We start from the raw sequence: 13,237 nt of genomic DNA, 5'->3' as shown, positions 1-13,237 counted from the left end.
CTTGTCAGGTAAGTTACAAATCCAAGCAGCCACCCACTGTTTATCAGCTTCTACATACAGGACAGGGTCCTTTCAAATTACTAAAAACACAGTGATGCTTTGCATAAAGCACTACCTAAATTTTGCTGTCTCTGGATGGTCAAACACTTTAAATCAAAACCTGTTTTACATAGGATTCTGAGATTTTAGGATTAAAAAAAAAAAAAAGGTAAAAAACACACTCAAATCCTGAAAGTTTAGCGATGTGTGTGGACACGTATATATAAATAAAGAGCAGCACTTCGTGCAAGTCACAGTGGTGTTCTCTCGCATGCCCATCTCTTTTCCCAGTTAGTTGCCAGCTGGGCTGTATCTGTTTTGATTCAAGTGCTTTTTCTCTCCAGGAGAGAGTGAGACCACAGCATATTATGGCAAATACACCCTAAACTGGGAACCTAGCCAAAAGAAGATAAAGCAAGCCAGAGACATGCAAATCCTAAGAGGCAGTGGGGCGAGCATTTACAAGTGATATTTTTGGCTTTCAGACAGTATTTTTGACCATATTAACTTCTGAGAAATAAACATTTCTCATGTAAAAGGTAAATCAACTTAAAAAAAAACCAAAAAAACCAACAAACTGGGGGCTGGACGGATGGAAAGGGCATCTTCTATTCATTTACCAAGCAATTTTATTGTTTATATTTCTTAAGGATAAAATTCTCATTCCCTGCTCTTTACTTTGACTTTGTTGCCTCTTTGTCAAACCCACTAAAGGCATTGCATGCCTGAAAGAGTGCCTGTTATTTTCTTTCTTCTGTTTCAGTCGCTCTAACAAAAGATACTACCTCTCCCTGCAAAACTTGCCTCTCATGGATTACTTCATTTTAGTGTACTTTGGTCGTATCTGCTACAAGTGTCACAAACTATATAAACAAGAAGTATCATATCCTTTTGGAAAGAAGCTCGGTCACTTGATGTCCATTCTGAGAAAAAAAAGTGCTTTAAATAAAGAAAAAGAGAAAGAACAAGAACATGCCTGAGCCGCCAAAATATGGATTATAATGTCAGTGAAACAAAATACATGCTGCACCCAGCCCATCAGCTGCTGCCCTTCATTCCAAAGTGCCATTTATTGCAATCACGGCAGACTCTGCTTCGCATAGCACAATGGGCAAGGCTGCAACCCTATTCACATTTTGGAAAGTGATTTCCAGCCTAAAAATTCTCTCCTACAGTCTCTCCTCACAGGAATTTAGTTAATACGGAGATAATTGAGACATCTGTCTCATTAAGAAATGCCACGTTCTGCACGTAGCAACCACCGTTCCAAATTTCACTCAAAATTTGGACGCACTCTAGCAATTAATTTACCTTGCAGCATCTTAAACTTTATAGAGTATTTACGGCATTTCTGCCTTGCTTTCTTTGGGAATTTCAAAGCCTGATAAAAATTTTAAAATTGAGTTTTAATTAAAAATTAATTTAGTCAACTGACACTCACAAAACAATGCCTTTATATTAAAAAATGGATTGCCCTGGCAGTTTGACTCCATTCCCATTAGGAACTTGCTCCCACATCTGTGTTCTGCACTGCGGTATCAACCTTTTTGAGGTATACGATCACTAGGTTCATAGTCCAGTACTGGACTATACTAAAACACAGGACTACAGTACAACACTTCTGCAGCTGTCATGTAATCTTTTTTTTCCACAGGGATCCTATTTTTGCAGTCGATACCCATATGGTGACAGATTACGTTTTTAATAACCTTTATGATTTAATGGGACAGATTTTCAGGGGAGGACTGGGGCAGAAAAGAGCTGTAGCTACAAGTTGCCCCTCAAGAATTTGTGGATAAGAGACTGTATTTCCTTACAGAAAAACAAAAATTTTCCAGCTAGAGCTTGATGAATCAGAGAAACAACATGTAAACAGAAGTCAAAGGACTGGATGGAGCAACACAAAGTTGTGTGTGGCACATGAATGGAAAGCTAGGCTGGAAGGGGCCATAGGAAAATAGTGCTAAAATTTGGGGTGCAGCATTTGCTTCACTTATTTTAATGAATCTTGGAATAGAAAGAGATTTTGGAATGACCAGTTGCTGTTTCAAGGAAGTAAAAAATTTGGGGTAAGGATGCCCCATCCCTGGAAACATTCAAGATCAGGCTGGACGAGGCTCTGAGCAACCAGATCTGGTTGAAGATGTCCCTGCTCTTTGAAGGGGGGTTGGATTAGATGACCTTTGAAAGTCCCTTCCAAACTGTTCTATGATTCCATGACTTGCAGCTGGCAAAAGTAGTGGGTAAATACACTTACAGAATGAAGGAGAAAAAATTATTGCAATAAAGGAGACAGGATAGCTTCAGCACTAATATCATGCCAGCAAGGAACTATACAATATTACATATGTAAATAGGGTGAAAATGTCATTTGATCATGTTTTTTTGATCCTGATGACATGTGCGATGTTTTGGGAGTTTTAATTAAGCATTATGACTGTCCCGTGCTGAGCACAGAACAAATTCCAAGTAAATAATGTCCAAGCTTAGACAAGGCACCTGTAGAATTAAGCAGACAGGTAGGCGAGACCAAGGAACAATACAAGGTAGCATGACAGATAGTCTTCTGAATGTCCCAGCAAGCACCACTTCTGGTGGTCTTTATGGCAAAAGAGATCTAGACTTCAAATCATACCACAGGCCAAATCAATGTAAAGCAATCCCACTTCTGTATTTGAAAGGAACATTAGTGGAGGAGGTGCAGAAAGCAAAGAGCCAGACAAATGCAAGGTCTCAAAACCTGGACTTAGCACAACAGATCAACCAAACAGAAGGTTCAAAGGTGCCACACTCAATTTCTGTAAGTATTTGCACACAAAGAGGCAACAACAAAAATGCACACACACACATTTTGCAGTGGTGGTTCTTGCCCTGAAATGAAGGAGGAAAGGTGAAAAAAAAAAAAAAAGGAAAAAACACTAAACTATGACATCATCAAAAAGATGAGCTTAATTCGCACAAACAACACCTAAAGAGCCCATGGACATCCAAAGGTTGAAGTTGAAAAATCTGCAGACTCATTAAACCCCAAGGTTTGGGTTTGACTTATGTAAACTTCTATATAGAAATTATTCTAAGAAATTCTAAACCATCATGAGGAAGTTGGGAGTGCATAAAGATAACTGTCCATTCTGATTATAAAGTTTATATATATCAACAGTGTCTACAGAAGTTTTCCCTATTTTTTTAATGTTCAAAATCCGATCTTTTTTTCCTAAAAACTAGAGAATTTTTACAAAAAAAAATAAAAAATATTCCAAAAAGAAACCTTCCAAATCTACTTTTAAGATATTTTAGCTTGCGATTGTTAGTTAAATTGTGGTAACTCATAATTCCAAGTCTGAAGTGTGTCTCTGTTTTCTTTCCGTCCCTGAGGGAAAAGTTTCATTGAACTGGGAGCAAAGCAAGATGTTTTGGTAGGGATTCTTCAACAAAATTTGAATGTCATCTCAAGGAGTCCACTGTTTCTCCCAGGGACACGTAGGCATGCATGAAGAGCTGGCATTTTGATGTGAACTCTCCTATTCCTCTGGAAACCATCATGCACCTGAGATTGTTTAAGGTGCTTACACAAAGGAACCCGAAAGTCCAGTGAGACTTTGTATATTCATTGCTTGAAACAACTGTGTTCCTCTGCACAGAAAGTAAAAGAATGGGAGTTTTCTAAGCATCCATAGGTAAATATTAACAGAAAAATGGTGAAACTAAGCCACAATTGGGTAAATCACAGGTAACTCCAGAACAGTAACTCTGCCTTCTTCAATAGGCAAACACAGCATATAAATAGTAATTGCAAATACAGAAAGTTGCCTGGACACCCACCGAAATACATGTCCTGGCGCCTTTTATCTTGTGACTCTATTTCCAAAGTACCTTTTGCTGTTTTCACTAAATTAATTTAGATCCCATCAGCTGATACATGCTAATGTGCTCCACAGGCTTAATTCCTGTAGTTCATAAAGGTACTTAAAACATCTGAGGCAGAACAAGGAATGCTTCAACCTTGTATTCTTGTATCGGTTCTTAACTACAGCAAGGTCCACATATCCTTTGTGTATTACGTCCAAGGATAAAAATAACTTACATCACTCAGCCATATAATTTTCTGTAATTATTACATGATTAAGAAGAGACTGGGATACGCAAAAGGTGGAAGACTACAAATGACTCGATGCTTGAAGCAAGAACTCCTCCTCCAGAGGAGAAAATTTCTTCCAAGACAACTTTCTAACCTAAAACCTCTTTTTCCCTGTAGAGGTAAAACTCATCAACTGTTCAAATGGGAGTTGACTGAAATTATACTCTTTCTGACAGTAAGTCAGCTGGAGTTTAACTAATGTAAACCAATCCAGGTCTAGAGTCAAAAATTCAGACGTGTTCATCTTCAGCATTAATTCTTTAAAAAGAGCAAAGGAGCTTTCAGCATCAAGCCAGGAAGCTAAATATGTTCTCTTTCCTTTTCTCCATTCTCTTCATTTTGTCTTTTACTGAGATTGTTTGCATTCATAAATCTAGTAATTAATGAATGTTAACGGCAATTAAGAATAAAACAAGTATTTCTTATGGCACACTTTGGCTAATTATATTGTTAAGGCGTTTTAACCTCCCAGTAATGTAACAGTATTACTCTTACTACTAATGTCATATTATATAATAAAGAAACACAATTAAACCTTTTTAGCACTATATTCTGATATCTCCCTCAGAAGTGTAAGTAGGATTCACTGACAATGTAAAAATCAGTAGTAATAAAATCCAACAGGGGAAAATAACATCTATTCCATCTCTGTCTTCTACTTCCAAAACCACACATCGATTTTTTCTGGAACAACTTACAGTACCACATCATTAACGCCTTTACTGCCTGCCAGGAATCTCATGGAATAACTAAACACAACAAAATACATGTTACTATGGAATGCAGAAGGCCTAAATCAAACAGAGCTTGAGGTAAAAGCAAGAGTTGATCAAATCTTCATCACCAATGACTAAATATTTTTAAAGAAACCCAGTAGCAGTTACAGTGATCCTGAGACAACCTTGTCACACCCTGTGGGCAGACTTTGTAGTGTTATTATTCCTTCTTGTCATCTTCTGCTTCACACATTCTTCCAGTGTGAACCAAAATCTACTAAGAATATAGTAGATACTGACTGAATGATCCATTACTTTAATATGTCTGAAACCGTCCCTGGGGTTACTGAAAATAAAATATTGCTTCTTTGCTAGCTCCTACACTTGCTGATAAACTCCAGCTGAGTGCAGCAATGCACAGCAAGCCCTGGGGTGCTTCAGGCTTTCTATAAACCAGGAGCTGCAAGAGCTTAACAAGGTCACGTACATACTCCTAAACAATTTGACAAACCCTTCCAGCCCAGCAAGTTTAGATCAATCTTCTCTAAAGAGCCCCTTAGAATGTGAGCTCATACTTCTGCTGAGCATGAAAAAAAACCTTAGTCAGCTTCCAAAATTGTAACAACTGCCTTCAATTTTTTTCTGTTGAAAAACAAGGAATCTGGGGTGTTTACTTCTTGCTGTCTCAGGTTTTAGTCCGTAGGGAGTTAAGCAAGATACATGTTTTCATAAATTTGCCATGTTCTGGAAAATTATTGTTTTTAACTGAAAAATGTTTTGCCCCTTTTTTTTTTCTCTTTCCCTGAAGCTTCCTGCTCCAAATCTGGACCTTCCAGAAAACTGACTGTGGCAATATCTGACAAAAAATCACATCATACCAAGCCAGGTTCAAAATAAGAGACTCAGTACCTAAATGACCTGGTGACTGTGTGTATCCTCTCATCTCTAACGGGAAGAATTAAGCAAAGATAGGTATTTTCTGATGAAACCTAGAGTTTACCAGGGTGATGCAGATTGGTACCCTGTGATCTATCTGTTCTGGTTCTAGCTGCAGAGTTCCCACACATGTCACCACCTCCTGCTGCCATGACATTTAGTAACCTCTAGGCCAAAGGTCTCGGATTCAAAGGGTGGTATTAAAGTGCTCCTATGGCATCCCCACAATAAATACTACACTGTTCACAATGGCAGACAGGTCTTGTGAATGTCTGCAGGATTATACGCAACTACACAGCAGGATGATGTCACTGCAAGATAAAAACTCCCATAGAGCACAGACAGCAGCAATGTAAACACGGTCCCACATCAATTTGTACCAGCAACACACTGCAACATAACAGCAGTGTTTTATTGCCTTAAGGCATGCAGTTCACCTTAACACCTTGAAGTGTTGTGTATTTGTTTTCCATGAAAACATGCCGTATGGCTTCAGAAGTCTATTATTTTGACATCATCAATATCACTTTCTGTCTCACACCCTGAAGTTTGTGTAGTGAATGAGACACATTGTCCTGATAAACTGCTGTGGTTTTTTTCACTGCTGTCAAGTGGCTGGACACCAGGCATGGCCTCTGGCCTCTGTTTTTCCCTCTGGAGGTGCCAGATGAAATGTCAGCTTAAAAACTAAACAAGCAGCAGGGCTTGAGGCAGCAGCAAGGACAGAGGAAGCATAAGGCTGATAGATGAAAACATTGAGGACAAAGCGGGACAAAAAAACTTGCAAAACACCCTTTTGTAAATACTAAGCCAACAATTTTTTCAAAGCTGAAGAAGAAACAGGTGACTACAGAGATACGAGAGAAGCAGAACAAAATAAGTGTGTATAGAGTAGAGGCTAGTAAAAAGATCAGCTAATTATGAATAACTAATCCACAGATCTCACTGTTCCGAGTTGTGCACAAGCCATCACAGGGAGTTCAGTGTCACTGTAGGATTTAAAGTTGCCATCCACCAGCTCAGCAGCAGTAACTGCAAGGCAGCCTCAGAGAAAGACAGGCTGACTTGGAGGTTTAGATTGGATATTAGGAAAAAATTCTTCATGGAAAGGGTTATCAGGCATTGGAACAGGCTGCCTGGGGAAGTGGTGGAGTCACCACCTCTGGAGGTGTTTAAAAGGTGTTTAGATGAGGTTCTTAGGGACATGGTTTAGTGCTAGAGTTAGGTTAGCTTAAGGTTGGACTCAATGATCCTGAGGCTCTTTTTCAACTGAAGTGATTCTATGATTCTATGACTTGGCACTGAGCCACAGGGCTAACCCAACCAGCAGGGCTTAATGTTTGCAATTACCACAGATCAGCCACTGTAAACCCATTGTAACTTAGGTGTCTAAGTTATGACATCCTAATCAAGCTGTGGTTTACAGCCACAGGTTCCACATCTGTAATATGATGACATAATTGCATTAATAGTAAGAACCACCACAATGCCACAAAATGTTTTGTTAATACAATAGGTGCTGACTTAGGTAGTTACATGTCAGCACAAGGACAGTAATTACATTATCACAAAGCCATACCTTATAGAGAGGTCTGTAACAGCTATTTCACTATTCACAATACCCAGTGCACATGGCAAAAGATGGAAAAATCATGTTAAGGACCTTTACATGGGAAAAATCACAACTAATTGTCAATTAACTAAACTAGCTATCTCTGACGTAGTAACATATATATATAGACTCTCTTTATAATGAAGAGAAAAAGCCATGATTGGGGCCTGGCTCACCTCGTCCTAAACTAAATACATGAACAGGTCAGAGGTCTACAAAGGGAGCCAAGGGAAGTATTTCCAGTGAAAGTATCTGCTACACAGCCATCTGTGGGCACATTACAGCAATACCCATGCCTATGTGTCTCTGTTTTCTGTGATGAACATGAAATCTAAGCGCAACACAGTTATTAATACTACCACAACACAGATGAGACAGAAAAGAGCTCAGATTTGTATTGGAAATTTATCTAAAGGATGCTGCTGCCTACATAATGGGAGGGAATGTTGTGCCTTTATCCAAATCTGCTTCTGACAAGGGCATGTTCTCAGCAATTCTAAGCTCAGATAGCACCATTTGATTTCAATGGAGCAAGAAATACATCACTTAGGGGCCTGGATTGCTGTTTTATGTGCAAAGGTCTCAGAGCTACTGTTTCTGAGGTTTCTTCCTCTCTTCCCTACTTTTTCTGTCCTATGTTTTTCATTATTCAAATAACTGCTTTAAAAAGCAAATAAAAGTATTGCCTGAAAATCTAATAAATACATGCTCCTATGCAAACAACTATTTCTAGAGTGGCTGTCTTTTTCAGAAGCCAGTTCTTGCAGCTTCTTCTATTGGAGATCTAAAATTATATGCACTGGGATATGGACAACAAATTACTTTCTGATAACAGCAACCTCTCATCAGGAGCTGACAATTCTATTACCCCTTATCTTTTCTCTTGACATGCATTGCTTTTCCAACCTACAAAACAAAGTCACTAAGGCCATGAGGTATTCTATTAAATTTGCAAAACATAAGACTTGGTGTCAGAGACTTGACCCAAAACATAACTTGCAGAATTATTTTGCCAGCAGTGGTATCTCCCTCAAGTCCTTGCAGCTAATGGCAGAAAATTGTTCCTTCACATCTCCCAAGTGCAGGCAGCAGAAGCTGAAGCCAGCACAAATAAAAATGTCTCAAACTAACCAGTTCTTCTTTGCATTTCACAGCATATCTGCACTTTTCTTGCATCCTTTTTAATTTAGGCTTGTAATTAAGTTTTCTGAAAGAAATTGTTAACTCTCTTTGGTGTCAGGCATAATCTGTCAGGGATGTGAAAACGTGATAAAAAAAGAGAATGTGAATAAATAGGATAAAGCCTGAAAGAACAGGTCATGAAAAGAGCTCAAATGACAGTATGTCTCATAAAAACTCTTCCAGCCCAATATCCTGGCTGCAGAAGCAGCCATTAAGAAAGATTATAAGGAACATGGCAAATATAATAATCCTCCCTCAGTCAGCGGATTAGAGACCATTAATAGCCACAGTGCTTAAGGGACTGAGTGAGAACAGGGCTCCACGATACAGTTGTGGCATAAAGGGCTTGAGTAAACTGCCTGCTTCTTGACAGCACATTTGACCCCAAGAGAGATATCCCTGTTGAGCAAAACTCAGACCACAAATGGTCTCTGTAATGTGATAGTGTCCTCAATCTCTCACAGTCCTACCTAGACAGACTTGCCTCTCAGTGGAGAATATATATACGGAGTTGGGAGAATGACATTTAAACGCTAACACAGAGTAATTCACACCACAGAGGCAATCAGGAAACTTCAAAGATGCCACTTTTTTTGGCAAACTCATTTAGCATTTCTCCACCCCACTTATCCCAATAGCTTACTGCCCTCTCCCAGGTAGGAATGAAACTTAACAGTAAGAGGCATCATACTGGGGGAGACCAGAGGCTAACTAGGCCCATATTTCAAGCAGAAAAAGAAAATCAGGGTGATTATGGAGAATATGTGCATGTGGTATTGCGCTCCCAACCTTTCTTATTAAAGTTTCAGCAGCTTCCACAGCCATGTATGCTGCTGGATCAACAAGTTCAACAGACATTGATGGATTTATCCTCCCTGAATTGGTCTAATCCCTTTTAGGGCAACAAGCTCAACTGACTCAGTTCCACAAAAACACAAGCTGATACAAATTAACACGGAAAACATTTCTTCATAAGAAATGAACACGATAGTGTTGTGTATTTGTCTTCCTTACAAGGAAATGCTATGCTAAGCAAGAAGAAAGTCAGCCGACAAGGAATAATGACAACTATCACTTGAGAATACAACTGTCACAGGGAGAAGCAAATTACTATTCTCCTCTGTGGGGAATCCTGGCTTACACCCCTGGTCTGGAGGACATTCAAAGAGTAATGGAAGAGCATGGAAGAACATGAAAGCAACCTGTAATCTCAGTGTACCATAGGCATTAATTAACCTGGCAGCCATCCAAACTGCTGGCATCAAAATCCCCTTATCTAGGAGCTGCACATTTCAGCATTTCTGCAGACACTACCACGCACAGAGGCACTGCAACTGCACAAGGGCAGCAGGCTACCAAAAAATAAGAGGCAGAAACTGAGGAACGCTGAAAATTATTACATTGCAATCAGAAGATGTTAGTATTAATAGCTGGAAAAACATGTAATCTGGAGAGATATTCATCTGAATAAGGCAGGAGTTGCATCAATAACGTAATAAAAACAACTTTGGGAAAACAAGCATGTACAATCTCTAGTAAGAATACCCCACAATCAAGGTATAATTGAGCTGAAGCTGGAAAGGGATAACAGTTCAAGTAAAGGTATTTGTTTCTGAAAAGGAATTGTTTTTCTACATACCTGTCCAGTCTCCTACTACTTTAAGGTGGACCCCAAACGTTGCTTTGGTATCTGTAGGGCACTAAAAATATTAAATATATTAAGGACCACTTCTGATTAACAAAAAAATAACAAAATCATTCAAAGTACAGTTGTTAAGACAGAACCTGGTGTAAATAGGTCATTCCTGACCAGCTATACCAGCAGCTATACCTTTTAAAAAGCAAGTGTAGCATCAGTAGAGTTCAGGAAGCTGAGCATAGCTGGTCTACACTCAGTCTTAACCCTTTCTTCTAATCACAGAGGAGTTTGTGATGGGCTCATCTGGGAGTGGGATTTGGAACAGCCACTTGACTAAGCATTACTCAGCAATGGTACCAACTGAGGATACAATACAGAAATACTCCCTCTGCTATTGACACATTAAAAAAAACAGGAACTACCCCATTCACTCCTAAATCAAGGCATTTAAGAGACTTCTGGTTCTTGAATGTCAGGGCACATGTTTTTGAGCCAGTCATTCTCACTCAACTGATGCTTTCTTCCAAATGAAAGCCAGATTTTGCTGCACTTCACAAGAGCTTAGAGTTTGAAAAGGAAAACACCAGACTGCATGGCACATCATAAAAATCACTTTGCAGCCACCAATCTCTCACTCTGCACTTAGGTCCTCACCTCAGGGCTACTTACTTGTGACCATGAAGAGAGGAATGATATTATTTACAGTTTTATCCACACCACAGTATCTAAAAACACCAAATGTTTCACACATAAACAGGACGAGCAACTATCCCTCAAAAAATGATTCTTCACTTTCCTTCTATAAACCAACACCTTTGGTTTCTTTTTGATAGAAAATATTACTACTGAGTTTTGACGCCTTTCTTAGAACCTGTTAATGACTGATCCAAGCTCCATCATAAATCCAACATCCAACAGATGACACTCCTGTCTTTCTTTTTTCTACTGCTACAGACCAATACAAATTCTGAGGAGAGTGGTTAAATTAAAGGAGCACATCTATACTATAAATAAAAGAGGTCCAGGTAGAATCCAAGCACCAAATACTCAATCATACACAATGTTTGTGAGGACACTTCTTGGCTCTGTTCTGGACCATTGTCATTAATGTTCCCAAAATAGTCTGTAGTGAAGTGGGAAACCATTGGCCTCAAGACTAAGGATCAGTTCCCATCAGCTTCTTATGTAGCAGCAGACACAGATAAAATGTTGGTATTCACTACATCTTGGCAAAACTAGAAGAGGAAATACAATGTCCTAGATAGCCACTCCACTTGTTAAGAGTACTGATTACTAGACAGGCTCGTATTTAATTCCTTGTCACCATTCAAGTTTTCCTATAAATTTTAGTACATAAACTTTCCAGTCAGAATTATTTAAGCAAGTCTTAGCCTCCCAAAATAAGGCATAAAGGGAAGCAAACCTCACACAAGGCCAGTATTTGCCATGGCTAGTTGCAGTGTCTTCCAACAAAGGTATCAAGACCAATTCTCCATACAAGAGCAGGTAAGCGGCCCCTCACTACAAAGTTGCATAATGGCAGCAAAAAGATCTGTTCTCTTGTGGGCTTTTGTAAGAGCCCTTAGCAGAGTTTATTCATCAGTCTGGGATGTCCCAGGCCTCTATGTGTTTCACAGGAAGTTGAGTGATTTTCTTAGTCCAACTACGCACAGTCCCAGTTCAGCACATCTATAAAGTTGTCTGTCATTCCCTTCTTCCATTAAAGTTAATGGCAGAATACTCATTGTCTCCTGTCAGAATAGGTTCAAATCTGTTATATTTCATATTACCCTTCTGACTAGCTCCTTTCTGCTCTACTTAAAAAAATTGTCCAATAACAAAGAGTTTTACTTCTCTTTAGACTTTGGGTAGCCTACTTTGATACCTATAACTGGGCATGAGAGTTCCTCAGAGAGTTCTGGAAAAATCTTATTGTGTTGCTAAGTCTTACCAGAAGAAACATGCCCATCATCTAGGCTGCACAAAGTGAATTACTCCCAGTTCAAGAGAGAGAAAGACTGTAGAATCTACAGTGTATATGGTCCAGTGAAAGGCCACGAAGATGATGAGAGGATTGGAGAACTTGACATACAAGAGAAGTCAAAAGGTAATGTGTTTGTGTAACCCACAGAAGAGAAGGCTCAGGGAGATCAGTGTCTTCCAATACCTAAACAATAGTTAGAGAGAAAATGAAGATGCTCTCTTCTGTACCGTGCATAGTGACAGAACAAGAGACTGAGGCACAAGTTGCTTCAGGAGAAATTTCATCTGGATATAAGAAAATATTCTTCATCATGGAATAAGTAGAGAGAGAAATGGTGCAATTTCTCTTGCTAATTCAGCTTCACAGGTCCTTAGATAAGCTAATCTACAGCCCTTGCATCAGAAGTTTGAACCAGATGACCTCCAGAGGCCTCTTCCTACTTAAGACTCTCCTATGAACTTGTAATTTTAACTTTGAAAATTGTATTTACACTTTTACTACACAAAACACTCATTTTATCTCATCCCTCTAAACACAATTTAGTTTCCAAACTGTAGCTTTTTCCAGACTGTGAGAGAATATATTCCAGAAACTTAAGAAGATATTCAAAGACAGCTTTTCAGAAGTTTAATCACGAAAGTGAGTACACTTTCCCATGTTATTAACAGACCACTGGGCACATGTAATGAAGTGCAAAGAAAATATCCTCTTATATATTTAACTTTCTTCATGAAATCACAGAATTGTAGGATAGCTGAGACTAGAAAACGCCTCTGGAGACTGGCTACTTCAATCCTTCTGCTCAAGCAGGGTCTGCAAGAGCAGGTAGCCCAGGACAGTGTCCAGTTGATTTTTGAATATCTCCAAGGATGGAGACTCCACAGACTTTCTAGGCAACCTGTACCACCCTCATAGAAAGAGGGTTTTTTCCCTTAAGTTCAGATGGAATCTCCTGTATTTCAGTTTGTGTTGTCTCATCACTGGGTGCTAC

At 39.2% G+C, this 13,237-nt stretch overlaps 1 protein-coding gene across 1 annotated transcript in view; it reads right to left on the bottom strand.

The window, feature by feature from the left end:
- The window catches only part of NOX4 (NADPH oxidase 4), a gene marked incomplete at its 5' end in the record, with an annotated part of 106,273 nt that overhangs the window by 47,242 nt on the left and 45,794 nt on the right, over positions 1 to 13,237 (bottom strand). Inside the window, one exon of the mRNA XM_080354742.1 lies at positions 10,263 to 10,323. Coding sequence (XP_080210868.1) covers positions 10,263 to 10,323 — 61 coding nt within the window. The remainder of the gene's footprint in view (positions 1 to 10,262; positions 10,324 to 13,237) is intronic.

This window comes from Nesoenas mayeri, assembly GCF_963082525.1.
Source record: "Nesoenas mayeri genome assembly, chromosome: 1".
NCBI lineage: Eukaryota > Metazoa > Chordata > Aves > Columbiformes > Columbidae > Nesoenas > Nesoenas mayeri.
The sequence above is the reverse complement of the archived record's forward strand: the minus strand, read 5'-3'. Positions and strand labels throughout refer to the sequence as shown.